The sequence below is a fragment of the Callorhinus ursinus genome, unplaced genomic scaffold, assembly GCF_003265705.2.
Source record: "Callorhinus ursinus isolate GAN/ISIS: 27379988/994484 unplaced genomic scaffold, GSC_fseal_2.0 scaffold2, whole genome shotgun sequence".
Classification (NCBI taxonomy): Eukaryota; Metazoa; Chordata; class Mammalia; order Carnivora; family Otariidae; genus Callorhinus; species Callorhinus ursinus.
In genome coordinates, this window is record NW_027397064.1 from 24,803,617 (window position 1) to 24,818,147 (window position 14,531).

Consider the following 14,531-nt stretch of genomic DNA (forward strand, 5'->3'; position numbering starts at 1 on the left):
CGATAGACATTGGGGAGGGTATGTGCTACGGTGAGCGCTGTGAATTGTGTAAGACTGTTGAATCACAGATCTGTACTTCTGAAACAAATAATGCAACATATTTTAAGAAAAAAGAAAAAGAAGAAGATAGCAGGAGAGGAAGAATGAAGGGGAGTAAGTCAGAGGGGGAGACGAACCAGGAGAGATGATGGACTCTGAAAAACAAACTGAGGTTTCTAGAGGAGAGGAGGGTAGGGGGATGGGTTAGCCTGGGGATGGGTATTAAAGAGGGCACATTCTGCATGGAGAACTGGGTGTTATGAACAAACAATGAATCATGGAACACTACACTAAAACAAATGATGTAATATATGGTGATTAACATAACAATAAAAAATTTAAAAAAAGGAATCTTCAAATAAAATGGCATTACACTCTATTGTTGGGAATGTGTATATGTTTACGCGTATATGTGTACCTAGAGTAAAGGGAGTGGGGGTCAATCGATAAGTAAAAACATGAGAAAGGGGTGATAATTTCTTGAACAGGAGACAGATGCCTCTCTTAGATTGAAGGGAATAATGAACGGGCATGACAATAAATTTGAGAAGGGACATAAAAAGTTGAAGGAGTTCCCAGAAGATGGAGGTTAAGTGCAGGACTGCCAATTTTATAAAAATAAATAACGTTCTTGAGGGACGCCTGGGTGGCTCAGCCAGTTAAGCATCTGCCTTTGGCTCAGGTCATGGGATGGAGCCTTGTGTCAGGCTCAGCAGGGAGTCTGCTTGTCCTTCTCCCTCTGCCCCTCCCCCCACTTATGCTTTCTCTCTCCCTCAAATAAATTAAATCTTTAAATAATTAATAAATAAATAAATAAATAAATAAATAAATCTATCTATCTATCTCTTGATTTAGATGCACATAATTCATGGTTCAAATGGTTTCAGTCCATAAGCTGACACTCAACACTATTAGTTTGCAATTATAGATTAATTTGACCAAATATTTTCTGTTAAGATTCCTATCCCCTAAGAAGTGTATGCTAGAGAAGCAACCTTCCCAGTTTAAGATGAGGCTTTAGCAGAGATATTCTCAGTCGTGATATTCAGGTTTCTATAGGAATTATGTCACATTTATCTACAAATAAAGCTTTAAAAAGTTGTCAAAATGAAGGGCATCTGGGTGGCTCAGGTGGTTAAGCGTCTGCCTTCAGCTCAGGTCATGATCTCCAGGTCCTGGGATCGAGCCCTGCATCAGGCTCCCAGCTCAGCGGGGAGTCGGCTTCTCCCTCTGCCTCTGCCTCTCCCCCTGCTTGTGCTCTCTCTGTCTCTCTCTCTCTCTCTTAAATGAATGAATAAAATCTTTAAGAAGAATTGTCATATTGAGACCAGGTCCAGTTACTATGGATATATATATTTTTAAATTCAAGTTAGCTAACATACAATGTTAGTATTGGTTTTAAGAGAACAATTTAGTGATTCATCACTTACATATAACACCCAGTGCTCAACCCAACAAGGACCCTCCTTGATGCCCATCACCCTTGATGTCCATCCCCTCACCCACCTCCCGTCCCTCAACTCTGTTTGTTCTCTATATTTAAGAGTCTGTATGGTTTGCCTCCCCCTCTGTTTTTATCTTACTTTGTTTTTCTTTCCCTTCCCCTAGGTTCATCTGTTTTGTTTCTTAAATTCCACATGAGTGAAACCGTATGATATGTCTTTCTCTAACTGATTTATTTCACTTAGCATAAAACACTAGTTCCATCCACCTTGTTGCAAATGGCAAGATCTCATTCTTTTTGATCGCTGAGCAATATTCCATTATATATATATTATGTGTGTATGTATATATATATACATACACACACACACACATACATCTTCTTTATCCATTCATCTCTTGATGGATATCTGGGCTCTTTCCATAATTTGGCTAATGTTGATAGTGCTGCTATAAACATTGGAGTGCATGTGCTCCTTTGAATCAGCATTTTTTAAAATTTTTTTATTTATTCATTTGAGAGAGAAAGCATGAGCAGGGGGAGGAAGAGAGGGAGAAGCAGGCCCCCAGCTGAGCATGGAGCCTGATGTGGGGCTCAATCCCAGGATCATGACCTGAGCCAAAGGCAGAGGCCAACCAACTGAGCCACTCAGGAGCCCCTAAATCAGCATCTTTGTATCCTTTGGATAAATACCTAGTAGTGCAATTGCTGGGTTGTAGGGTAGCCCTATTTTTAACTTTTTGAGGGAACTCCATACTGTTTTCCAGACTGGCTGCACCCATTTGCATTCCCACCAACAGTCAAAAGGGTTTCCCTTTCTCTGTGTCCTTGCCAACATCTGTTTCCTGAGTTGTCGATTTTAGTCATTCTGACAAGTGTAAGTTGGTATCTCATTGTGGGTTTGTTTGTGTTTGTTTGGGTTTGGGTTTTTTTTTTTAGATTTGTTTATTTATTTGAGACAGAAAGAGAGCAGGGGGAAGGGCAGAAGGAGAGGGAGAGGAAGAGAATCCTCAGGCAGACTCCCCGCTGAGCACAGAGCCCAATGCAGAGCTTGATTCCAGGACCATGAGATCATGACCTGAAGCAAAATCAAGAGTCAGACTCAACCAACTGAGCCACCCAGGTGCCCCTCTCATTGAGGTTTTGATTTGTATTTCCCTGATGATGAGTGATGTTGGGCATCTTTTCATGTGTCTATTGGCCATCTGAACATCTTCTTTGGAAAAGTGTCTATTCATGTCTTCTGCCCATTTCTTAACTGGGTTATTTGTTTTTTGGGGGTGTTGAGTTTGATAAGTTATTTAAAGATTCATTTATTTTAGAGAAAGAGAAAACTCGAGCAAGGGGAGGGGCAGAGGGAGAGAATCCTCATGCAGACTCCCCAATGAGCCTGAGGCAGGGCTCAATCCCAGGATCCTGAGATCATGACCTGAGGTAAAATCAAGAGCAGGATGCTTAACTGACTGAGCTACCCAGGTGCCCCAAGTTTGATAAGCTCTTTATAGATTTTTGATACTAGCCCTTTATCAGATATGTCATTTGCAAATATCTTCTTCTGTTCCGTTGGTTGCCTTTTAGTTTGTTGATTGTTTCCTTTGCTGTGTGCAGAAGCTTTTTATCTTGATGAGTTCCCAATAGTTCATCTTTGCTTTTGTTTCCCTCATCTCTAGAGACCTGTCTAGTAAGAAGTTCCTGCAACCGAGGTCAAAGAGGTTGCTGCCTGATTTCTCCTCTAGGATTTTGATAGTTTCCTGTCTTACATTTAGGTCTTTCATCCATTTTGAATTTATTTTTGTGTGTGGTGTAAGAAAGTGGTCCAGTTTCGCTGTCCAGTTTTCCCAATACCATTTGTTGAAGAAATGGTCTTTTTTCCATTGGAAATTCTCTCCTGCTTTGTTGAAGATTAGTTGGCTATACAGTTGTGGGTCCATTTTCTGAGTTCTCCATTCTGTTCCATCGGTCTACATGTCTGTTTTTGTGCCAGTACCATACTGTCTTGATGACTACAGCTTTGTAATAGAGCTTGAAGTCCGGAATTGTGATCCTTCCAGCTTTGCTTTTCTTTTTCAACATTACTTTGGCTATTTGGGATCTTTTCTGGTTCCATACAAATTTTAGAATTGTTTGTTCCAGCTCTGTGAAAAATGCTGGTGTTATTTTGATAAGGATTGCACTGAATGTGTAGACTGCTTTGGGTAGTATAGACATTTTAACAATCTTTGTTCTTCCAATCCATGAGCATGAAACGTCTTTCCATTTCTTTGTGTCTTCTTCAATTTCTTTCACAAGTGTTTTATAGTTCTCAGCATACAGATCTTTTACCTCTTTGGATAGGTTTATTCCCAGGTATCTTACGGTTTTTGGTGCAATTGTAAATGGGATCAATTCCTTGATTTCTCTTTCTGCTGCTTCATTATTAATGTATAGAAATGCAACAGATTTCTGTACATTGATTTTATATCCTGTGACTCCGCTGAATTCATGTATCAGTTCTAGAAATATTTTTAGTGGAGTCTTTCGAGTTTTCTACATACAGTACCATGTCATCTGCAAATAATGAAAGTTTAGCTGCTTCCTTGCCAGTTTGGATGTCTTTTATTTCTTCTTGTGGTCTGATTACCGAGGCTAGGACTTCTAGTATTATAATGAACAACAGTGGTGAAAGTGGACATTCCTGTCATGTTCCTGACCTTAGGGGAAAAGCTCTCAGTTTTTCCACTGAGGATGATATTAGATGTTGGTCTTTTGTATATGGCCTTTATGATGGTGAGGTATGTTCCTTCTATCTCAACTTTCTTGAGGGTTTTTATCAAGAAAGGATGCTGTATTTTATCAAATGCTTTTTCTGTATCTATTAAGAGGATCATATGGTTCTTATCCTTTCTTTTATTAATGTTGTGTATCACATTGATTGATTTGAGGATATTGAACCTCCCCTGCAGCCCAAGAATAAATCCCACTTGATCATGGTGAATAATCCTTTTAATGTATGGTTGGCTTTGATTAGCTACTATCTTGTTGAGAATTTTGCATCCATGTTCATCAGGGATATTGGTCTGTAATTCTTTTTAGTGGGGTCTTTGTCTAGTTTGGGGATCAAGGTAATACTAACTTTATAGAATGAGTTTGAAAGTTTTCTTTCCATTTCTATTTTTTGGAACAGCTTCAGAAGAATAGGTATTAATTCTCTTTAAATGTTTGGTAGAATTCCCCTGGGAAGCCATCTGGCCTGGGAGTCTTGTTTTTTGGGAGATTTTTGATTACTGATTCAATTTCTTTGCTGGTTATGGGTCTGTTTAAATTTTCTATTTCTTCCTGTTCAGTTTTGGTAGTTTATATGTTTCCAGGATTTTATCCATTTCTTCCAGATTGCCCAATTCGTTGGCATATAATTGTTCATAATATTCTCTTATAATTGTTTGTATTTCTGCAATGTTGGTTGTGATCTCTCCTCTTCCATTCATAATTTTATTTATTTGGGTCCTTTCTCTTTTCCTTTTGATAGGTCTGACTAAGGATTTATCAATTTTGTTAATTCTTTCAAAGAACCAGCTCCAGTTTCGTTAATCTGTTCTACCATTTTTTTATTTCTATATCATTTATTTCTGCTCTAATCTTTATTATCTCCCTTCTTCTGCTGGCTTTAGGCTTTATTTGCTGCTCTTTTTCCAAGTTCTTTAGGTGTAAAGTTAGGTTGTGTATTTGAGGCTTTTCTTGATTCTTAAGGAAGGCCTGTGTTGCTATATACTTCCCTCTTATGACCTTCTTTGCTGTGTCCCACTTTTGGACTGTTGTGTTTTCATTTTCATTTGCTTCCATGTATTCTTTTATTTCTTCTTTAATCCTGGTTAACCCATTCATTCTTTAGTAGCATGTTCTTTAACCTCCATACATTTGTAGTCTTTCCAAATTTTTTCTTGTGGTTGACTTCAAGTTTCATAACTTTGTGGTCTGAAAATATGTGTGGTATGATCTCAATCTTTTTGTGTTTGTTGAGGCCTGATTTGTGACCCAGTATGTGGTCTATTCTGGAGAATGTTTCATGTGCACTCGAGAAGAATGTGTATTCTGTTGCTTTAGGATGGAATGCTGTCTGTTAAGTCCATCTGGTCCAGTGTGCCATTTAAAGCCCTTGTTTCCTTGTTGATTTTCTGCTTAGATGATTTGTCTATTGCTGTGAGTGGGGTGTTAAAGTCCCCTGCTATTGTATTATCATCAATAAGTTTCTTTAAGTTCATTAATTGATTTATATATTTGGCTACTCCTAAGGTGGGGGCATAAATATTTCCAATGTTAAATCTTCTTGTTGAATAGACCCTTTTATTATAATATAGTGCCCTTCTTCAACAATTATTACAATCTTTGGTTTAAAATCTTGTTTGTCTGATATAAGTATGGCTGTTCCAGCTTTCTTTTTCTTTTGATGTCCATTAACATGATAGATGGTTCTCCACCCCCTCACTTTTTTTGAGAGAGTGAGAGAGCAAGAGAGAGAGCATGGGGGGCAGGAGGGACAGAGGGAGAGAGAATCTTAAGCAAGCTCCACACTCAGCATGGAGCCTGACACAGGGCTCGATCTCCTGACCTGGGCCAAAATCAAAAGTTGAGGGGTGCCTGGTTGGCTCAGTCATTAAGTGTCTGCCTTTGGCTCAGGTCATGATCCCAGGGTCCTGGGATTGTGCCCCACATCAGGCTCCCTGCTTCGTGGGAAGCCTGCTTCTCCCTCTCCCACTCCCCCTGCTTGTGTTCCCTCTCTCACTAGATCTCTGTCTTCTGGCCAGCCAAATTTCTGTGGACGGATCTGCTAGTAACCTTATGTGTCTACTCTTACGGGTTAAGGATCTTTTGTACCTACCGGCTTTCAGAATTCCCTATTTGTGTATTTTGTAAATTTCACTATGATATGTCTAGGTGTTGACCAGTTTTTTTGATTTTGAGGGGAGTTCTCTGTGCCTCTTGGACTTGAATGCCTATTTCCTCCCCTAGATTAGGGAAGTTCTCAGCTATAATATGTTCAAATAAACCTTCTGCCCCCTTTTCCTGCCCTTCTTCTGGGACTCCTCTGATATGGATATTATTGGGCTTTGTGGAATTGCTAAGTTCCCTAAGTCTATATTAGTGACCTAATAGTTTTCTTTCCCTCTTCTTTTCAGCTTCATTATTTTCCATAATTTTATCTTCTTTATCGCCTATTTGATCCTCTGCTTCCTCCATCCTCACTGTGATTGCATCCAGTTGATTTTGCTTGTCAGTTATAGCATTTTTTATTTCGGCCTGACTAGTTTTTAGGTCTTTTATCTCTGCAGCCAGGGCTTCTCTGATGTCTTCTATGCCTCTTTCCAGCCCAGTCAGTATTCTTAGGACTTTGTTCTAAATTCTTTTGCCTTGTTTTAGCCTCACAACAACCCTGTGAGGTAGACACTATTAATACTCCATTTTACGAATTAGGAAACAGAGACATGGAGAGAGAAACTCAGAGAGAGGTTTCCAACTTCAGTCTTGATCTGTAGAATGCTATATGCCCATGATTTTTCCACTATCCCATAAAAATAAAGTGGGGGAAAAAGAAGCAAATCAAGTAGGCCACCCACAATGTAAGCTCCCTACTCTGGACTATTACCTTACTCCTACATTTCTCATACTCCATCTTGTATTTTACACCATCTCATACCAGTCTTACTTTCATAAATGTATTCCAAGATCTTTGAAAGCTGATATTTTATCTTGTACAATGTTGTACCCTCAACATTAGGAGGAACTCAATAAGTATTTACTGAATAAGAGAATGAATGAATGAATAAACTTTGCTCTCCTAGGCCTTGTATCTATTTCCTACCACACCAAACCTAAATTCCTGGTATGGTATTTAGTGATAATAAAACTACTAGCCAACAGTAACTGAACTGAACTGGACAACAGTAACAAAACTGAACAGTTACGATGCAGCAAACCTCTATGCAATACCCTTTACATAAACACCAGAACATTTAATCTCCACAATGACAGTGGACAACCTGGAAGGAACAGAGATTTAGGATTAAACCCAGGTAGTCTCATGCCTAAATCTATACAATAAGCCCTATGTCCCAGGCTCCCTCCCAGCTATTACATATCTGCTGAACCTGAATTCCTACTTCTTCCCCAGATACATCCTCCAGTTAGACTGGTTTTTTTTTTTTTTACTGTCCTTCCTTTCTATAAGCCTTCCTATTTTTTTTTAAAGATTTTATTTATTTATTTGACAGAGAAAGACCCAGCGAGAGAGGGAACACAAGCAGGAGGAGTGGGAGAGGGAGAAGCAGGCTTCCTGCTGAGCAGGGAGCCTGATGCGGGGCCCGATCCCAGGATGCTGGGACCATGACCTGAGCCGAAGGCAGACGCTTAACGACTGAGCCACCCAGGCGCTCCTAAGCCTTCCTAATTTTTTTTCTAAGCTCCTCTAGCGCCCAGATCTTTAATTCCCTTCTGCTAACTCCCAGACCTCCAAATTTAAGGTATATGCCCTAACTGGAACATTCCTTGATTACTCTGGCCCTAATTTACATTGCAACCCAATTAATAAAAGCATGCCACGGAGAACTCTCAAGTAAAAAATGTGACTTATTCGTGCCAGGGAGATAAAATGACTCAAAGCCTTCACGAAACATTTGGCAATCTGACTAAATTAGTTCTGCATTCAGAAGCACCTTTTTCTTATTTCACAAAATGAAACATACTAACTTATGAAACATTCTAACTTTACAGTGGAGAGACCTGTTGGACACCATCTTAACCAAGTTAAAATATTAAAATTAAGGTGATTCAAATTAACCTCACCAAGAATGGCACAAACTAGCATCAGGGATGTTCTAATGCAATATGCTGAGAAGGACATCACATTACTTATGTACCCATTCTGCCATAAGGAAACCTCAAAAACGAAACTAAGTTATTTCTAAAAATACCTGGCTTTTACTCTTCAAAAAATGTCAATGTCAAGAATTATCAGACAAAAGGAGCTGTGCCAGGTGAGAGAGTAGTAGGGAGACAAGATAACAAAATATTCTGCATTAGACTTACCAGAAGTTCAGAAATAACCAAAGCAAAACCAGTGAATCACGGAAGTAATTAGTAAAAGTTTCTTCTGCACACACGAAAAACAGTTCACAAATGGGAAGCACTCCAACCAAAATATGGAATGAGGCTCAGGGATTTATCACCATAAAGCAGCTTAACAGTAGACACCCCCTGATCCAGTGTCACTTTCCACAGTTTCAGTTGCCTGCAGTCATCCCCAAGGTCCAGAATCAGACCATTCTCCTTCTGACAGTTCCTCAGAAGGTCAATAGCAGCCTAATTCTACATCACAATGCCTCCTGTCATTCACCTCACCTCATCTATATTACATAGGAATTTTAGCATCTCTCATTGTCACAAGAAGAAAAGTGAGTACAGTACAATAAGATCTTGAGAGATCACAATCACATAACTTTTTTATAGTATATTGTTATAATTACTCTATTATTTTTGGTAATCTACTATGCCTAATTCATAAGTTAGGCTTTATCATAGTGAAAGAGGACTTCAGCTGCCTCCATTTTGACCTCAAACTTTCTAGTTGGGTTCTTCTTTTCAGCTTGTCTCTAGGCTCAGGCAGAAGACCCTGGGAGCAAAGCATCTCCTCATGGGAATCCAAACTACCCTCTCAAAAATAAGGACTGCCCTGAACCAGCAAGACCCCAACTGTGATTGACTCTTAAGAAAATGATCATTTGGTTTACACTGCTACCTGCAAGTACCCACCCACATTTGCCCCACATTTTCCTTATATAAACCTGGGAAGTATTTTCAGCACTTTGGAGACAGTCTTTAAGATGTTAGTCTGCTGTCTTCCTGGTGTTGGCTTTCCTGAAATAAATTACTTTGTTTCACCATCACTAGTTTCTCTGCCTTTGAATTTTGTCAGCAGCAAGTGGATGAACCTGGTCTGTTTGAGTCGCCAGGAGCCAAATGCTCTGGCAACCATGCATTCTGGGGTACAATAGTATGTATAGCAAACAAAACAAAGCAAAACAAAAACATAGTATATATATATGGCTTGGTGCTTCCATGGTTTGGGGCATACGTTGGGTGGGGGTGGAGATTGGGGGGCTGGGTCTTGGAACATATCCCTAGCAGATAAGAGGGTTGGGACTACTGTATGGTGAGGAAGCCAGTGATTATTCTTCACAGTGATTAGTTATTAGTTATTAGAATTTTTCTAAATGAGAGGGAACTGATCTTCATATCAATCTTGGGGAAGTAGTATAAGTAAGAAATGACCCAGGTCAAGTTAGTTTTGCAGAATAAGCTAAATTCAGTGATGCAGAACTGTTGGAGTTTGGAGCCAACATGGCCAAGAAAGAATTCTTGAGGGGTCTTCAGTGCAAAAAAGGTGGTTTTATTAAAGCATGGGAATAGGACCCATGGGCAGGAAAGAGCTGCACTGGGGTTGTGATGGGTGACTGATTATATACTTTCAAATTGGGAGGGGGTTAGGGCTAGCCTAAGTCCCTAAGGAATTTTGGAAACAAGGTTTCCAGGACCTTATGGGGGCTAGCTATTGTTAGGAAAAGGTCATTTATTACTGTTCAGTAAACCCTCAGTCATGAGACCCTTCAGATGAATATCGGTGGGCTTGGAGGATGACTAACATGTATCTTGTGTTGGTAGAGCTAAAGAAAGTTTCCAAAGGAATTTTTAATACGTTAAAGAAAACTTGGGCGCCTGGGTGGCTCAGTTGGTTAAGCGACTGCCTTCGGCTCAAGTCATGATCCTGGAGTCCCGGGATCGAGTCCCACATCAGGCTCCCTGCTCGGCAGGGAGTCTGCTTCTCCCTCTGACCCTATCCCCTCTCATGTGCTCTCTCTCTCTCTCATTCTCTCTCTCAAATAAATAAATAAAATCTTAAAAAAAAAAAAAAAAAGAAAACTTACAGGATCCTGGGGTGTTGGGAACATGTTGAGCTAAGATTGCCTTTTGCCCTTAGCAAAGTTTTTGTTTTGTTTTTTAGGGAACGCTTCATGAATTTGTGTGTCATCTGTGCACAGAGGCCACACCAATTTTCTCTGTATCGTTCCAATTTTTGCACAAGGGCTGAGGAAGTGAGCAAGCCCTTAGCAAAGTATCAACATCTGGGCGGCTGAACTCCCAGAGGAAAGTCACTCTACCTGTTTCAAGGACTTGTCAATGAGCTGTAGGCAGTAAGGAAATTTAATTTTTTTCTTTTGCTTTTATTTCCCACATCATTCAGCTTTGTGACTGAACTGGTTTTGCCTGCTCAGGCAATTTGCAGGTGCATCTCCATTTTTTATTTTATCAGATTTAATTGTATTGAACGGAAATTATTAGGACATTTGTTGAAATTAGAATATGGATGGTAGATTACTTAAGAATATCTTTTTAAAGATTTTATTTATTTGAGAGAGAGAGAGAGAGGAGGGGGAGGGGCAGAAGGAGAGGGAGAAACAGACTCCCCACTGAGCAGGGAGCCTGATGTGGGGCTCAAATCCCAGGACCCTGGGATCATGACCAGCTGAAGGCAGTCGCTTAACTGACTGAGCCACCCAGGTGCCCCTATTTATTATTTTTTAAAGTAAACTCTACTCCCAATGTGAAGCTTGAACCCACGATCCAAAGATCGAGTTGCACGCTCTATCGACTGAGACAGCCAGGTGCTCAAACCCTGATATATTATTCTTAAATAGGGGTGCCTGGGTGGTTCAGTAGGTTAAGTGTCTGCCTTCAGCTCAGGTCATGATCCCAGGGTCTTGGGTTCGAGCCCCACATCGGGCTCCCTGATCAGCGGGGAGCCTGCTTCTCCCTCTGCTTGTGCTCTCTCACTCATTCTCTCTCAAATAAATAAATACAATCTTTAAAAATAAATAAATAGGACACCTGGGTGGCTCAGTTAAGCGTCTGCCTTTGGCTCAGGTCATGATCCCGGGATCCTGGGATCAAGTCCCGCATCGGGCTCCTTGCTCGGCTGGGAGTCTGCTTCTCCCTCTCCTCCCCACTTGTGCCCTCTCTTACTATCTCTGTCTCTCTCTCTCTCAAATAAATAAAATCTTTAAAAAAATTTTTTTTAAGTAAATAGAATATTATATCAGGGTTAAATTTCAACATTGGATAACTGTGCTATAGCTATTAAAAGAACTCCTTTGCTCTTAGGAAATATACACCAGGAGTGAAGGGGCATGATGTATCCAATTTATCCTCAAATGACTCCAAAAAAAATTATATATAGGGCAAATGGGGCAAAATGTTAACAACTGGAGAATCCAAGTAAAGGCCATATGGGAGTTATTGTACTGTATCTGCAACTTTTCTGTAAATTTTAAATTATTTCTGAGTAAGAAGCTGAAACAATTTTGATGAAAAATTAGTAAGATGACCCAAAGTGCTCAAAGAAATTTAATTTTGAAAAACAAAAAATTAGGGATGCCTGGGTGGCTCAGTCGGTTGACCGTCTGCCTTTGGCTCGGGTCATGATCCCAGGGTCCTGGGATAGAGTCCCGCATCGGGCTCCTTGCTTGGTGGAGAGCCTGCTTCTCCCTCTACCTGCTCTGCCTGCCGCTCCCCCTGCTTGTGCTCTCTCTCTCTCTGACAAAAAAATAAATAAAATCTTAAAAAAAAAAAAAGAAAAAATTTTAAAAAGATACTTCCTCTAAAGGTAGGAGGCTTGGGGTTTCCTACACTGTTGTATTTCCCAGGGATTTTGGCAATAATTCTAAAAGTAGAGAAACCTTGCCTTTGTCATCTACATGGGCACCCCTGCCCCTACTCAGAGACTAGAAACACAGCCAGCCATATGATTTGAGGAGTGCCACAAAGGCCTGCTTGCTTCACATAGCTCCCCCATAGTTCTGCCCTGGCACTGCTAATTCCTCTTGGTAGATAAATGAATTTTTATCTTTTTCAAATCTTCTGCATCTGAAATTTCACTCTTAGAGCTAATTATTTGAATTAGAAAAAAAATCTAAGTTTTGTCAAATTGATTATCAAAGGCATTAAAAGTGACCATCAGGGCACCTGGGTGGCTCAGATGGTTAAGCGTCTGCCTTCGGCTCAGGTCATGATCCCAGGGTCCTGGGATAGAGCCCCGCATCAGGCTCCCTGCTCTTTGGAGAGTCAGCTTCTTGCTCTTCCTCTGCCTTTGCCCCTCTTCCCATGCTTGTGTTCTCTCTCTCTCTGTCTCAAATAAATAAATAAAATATTTAAAAAAAAAAAAAGATAACGTTCTTGGAGTTCTAGTCTTCTCCCTGCCTATTAAGGAGTCAGATCATCAACTTTTTTTCTAGGTATGTCTCTCTTTAAAGATTAGGCCCATGCAAAAGGAAACCTGCACTGGCCAGTGGATCAAGTTCAAAGGCATTTGTCACCATCCGGAACTACAACAGCCAAAGTTCGTTCTGGGTGTGCTCCAAGGAGACAGCCTTTGCCACATGCGGGGCCATGGTCCTGGCCCACCTCTCCTCCATAGACACAGGGCAGTGAGGTTACCAGATCAAGATAAGCAAGCCCCACACCATCTCTTGAAATGTGACAGGCCACTGTGTCTCTGCGCTGGCATGCCTCATCCCTGCCCCAGAAGCACAAACATCATCTGGACCCAAGAAGCTGCTGAAGATAACTACTATCGACAACTGCTACACCTAGACTAAAGGTTGCACTGCCATCCGGGGCAACTTAACCAAGGCCACCTTTTATGCCATCTCTAAGATCTATAGCTATCTCACCAAGACGCCTCTAGAAAGAGACTCTGCTCACCATGTCTCCCTATCAGTTCACTAGACCTTCTAGTAGAGACCCACAGCAGGGTCTCCGTGCAGAGGATCCAGGCTCCAGTTGTTGCCACCAGTGTTTTTATACCAGGAAATTAAGGTGAATTAATAAAGCCTGTAAACAAACAAACAAACAAAATCACCCATTAGATGTGTTAACTTCACAGAACCCTGAAGCTCATCATCAAAAGTTACTTCTGCTGTGGTTATTCTCAGACCACACTGAGGCAGACTGAAGTAGTATTTTATTATCATTTTTTAGACCCCATACTGGCAGGTAACTCGATCAGCCAATTATCAACTTGAAAAACCAACAGTCTGAAGCTATTAAGTACTCTGGCACAGACTCATAATGGTGGAGGTCCTAAGACCCCCAGACGTCAAGTCTAGAATTTTGGCAAGCCTGCATGGAGACCTGCGCTCCCCCTGCCAACACACGCTTCTGTTTGGAATTAACTTCCTTTTTTTTTCTTTTAACTTCCTGATATTCTGCATTCAGTTAGAGTTCTTGATTCCTAACGCAAAATCTCGTTTTCAGGCCTTGATAACTGTCCTCAACTGTTAGAATGGCCTGAATGTCCTGCCTTACCTCCTTAGAATTCCACGCCGCAAACTACTTGAGTTCAAAATCCTTCAGAGATTTCCTATCCCTGAAAGACCAAGTCCATAAATTTCAATAGCTCAGACTATCATTCCGTCGAAATGTAAATTATTAAACAGTATTTGATAACTTGAGGAAAAAGGAAATAGCAAGTCAGGAATTCAAATCAAATACTACTTGGTTGGCAACGACTCAGAGAGGAGCGCTACAGCCCCTGGACACGCTCCACCCGCCCGCCCCGGAGGAGGCGGGCTGAGGGAGGTCGATGCAGTCTTCAGGCTTCCGGCTCGGCAAAGGCTAGAAGGGCGGTTTTCGCGGGGGACGACCCAGTAGGACCGTCCGGCGGACAATCGGCCCGCCGGCGCCAGGCCCTGCAGTCTCGGAGGAGTCGCGTCCGTCGCCCCTGCCGCCCTAAGCCGCCGTCCCAGCCATGGCTGCACGCCTGTTCCGCGGCTCCCGGCGCTGGTGGGGCTACCGGTGCGCCCTGCCGTCGCCCGCGAGGTGAGAGCCCGCCGGGCTCCAGCTGAACTGCCCAGGGCGGGCTGCGGAGCCGTGGCGGGCGCGTGCGCGGAGGAGGGACCCCGGGGGCCCGGAACGTAGTGGCGCGCGCGGCGCGGCAACCTCGGCTGGGCGGGGCGGTGGGCGC

At 41.7% G+C, this 14,531-nt stretch overlaps 1 protein-coding gene, 1 long non-coding RNA gene and 1 other non-coding gene across 3 annotated transcripts in view; 1 reads left to right on the forward strand and 2 right to left on the reverse strand.

Annotated features, from left to right (window-relative positions):
* LOC141374645 (uncharacterized) overlaps positions 1-8,752 on the reverse strand; it is a 77,846-nt gene extending 69,094 nt beyond the window's left edge. The window contains exon 1 of the long non-coding RNA XR_012381692.1: positions 8,543-8,752. This is a non-coding gene — a long non-coding RNA (uncharacterized lncRNA). The remainder of the gene's footprint in view (positions 1-8,542) is intronic.
* Positions 8,753-10,506: 1,754 nt separating this feature from the next.
* On the reverse strand, positions 10,507-10,611 carry LOC112807964 (U6 spliceosomal RNA). Its single transcript, XR_003204216.1, has one exon. It is a non-coding gene; the product is annotated as a U6 spliceosomal RNA (small nuclear RNA).
* A 3,537-nt stretch (positions 10,612-14,148) lies between these two features.
* ACADL (acyl-CoA dehydrogenase long chain) overlaps positions 14,149-14,531 on the forward strand; it is a 42,445-nt gene continuing 42,062 nt past the window's right edge. Inside the window, exon 1 of the mRNA XM_025892304.2 lies at positions 14,149-14,386. Coding sequence (XP_025748089.1) covers positions 14,316-14,386 — 71 coding nt within the window. The 5' untranslated portion in view covers positions 14,149-14,315. The remainder of the gene's footprint in view (positions 14,387-14,531) is intronic.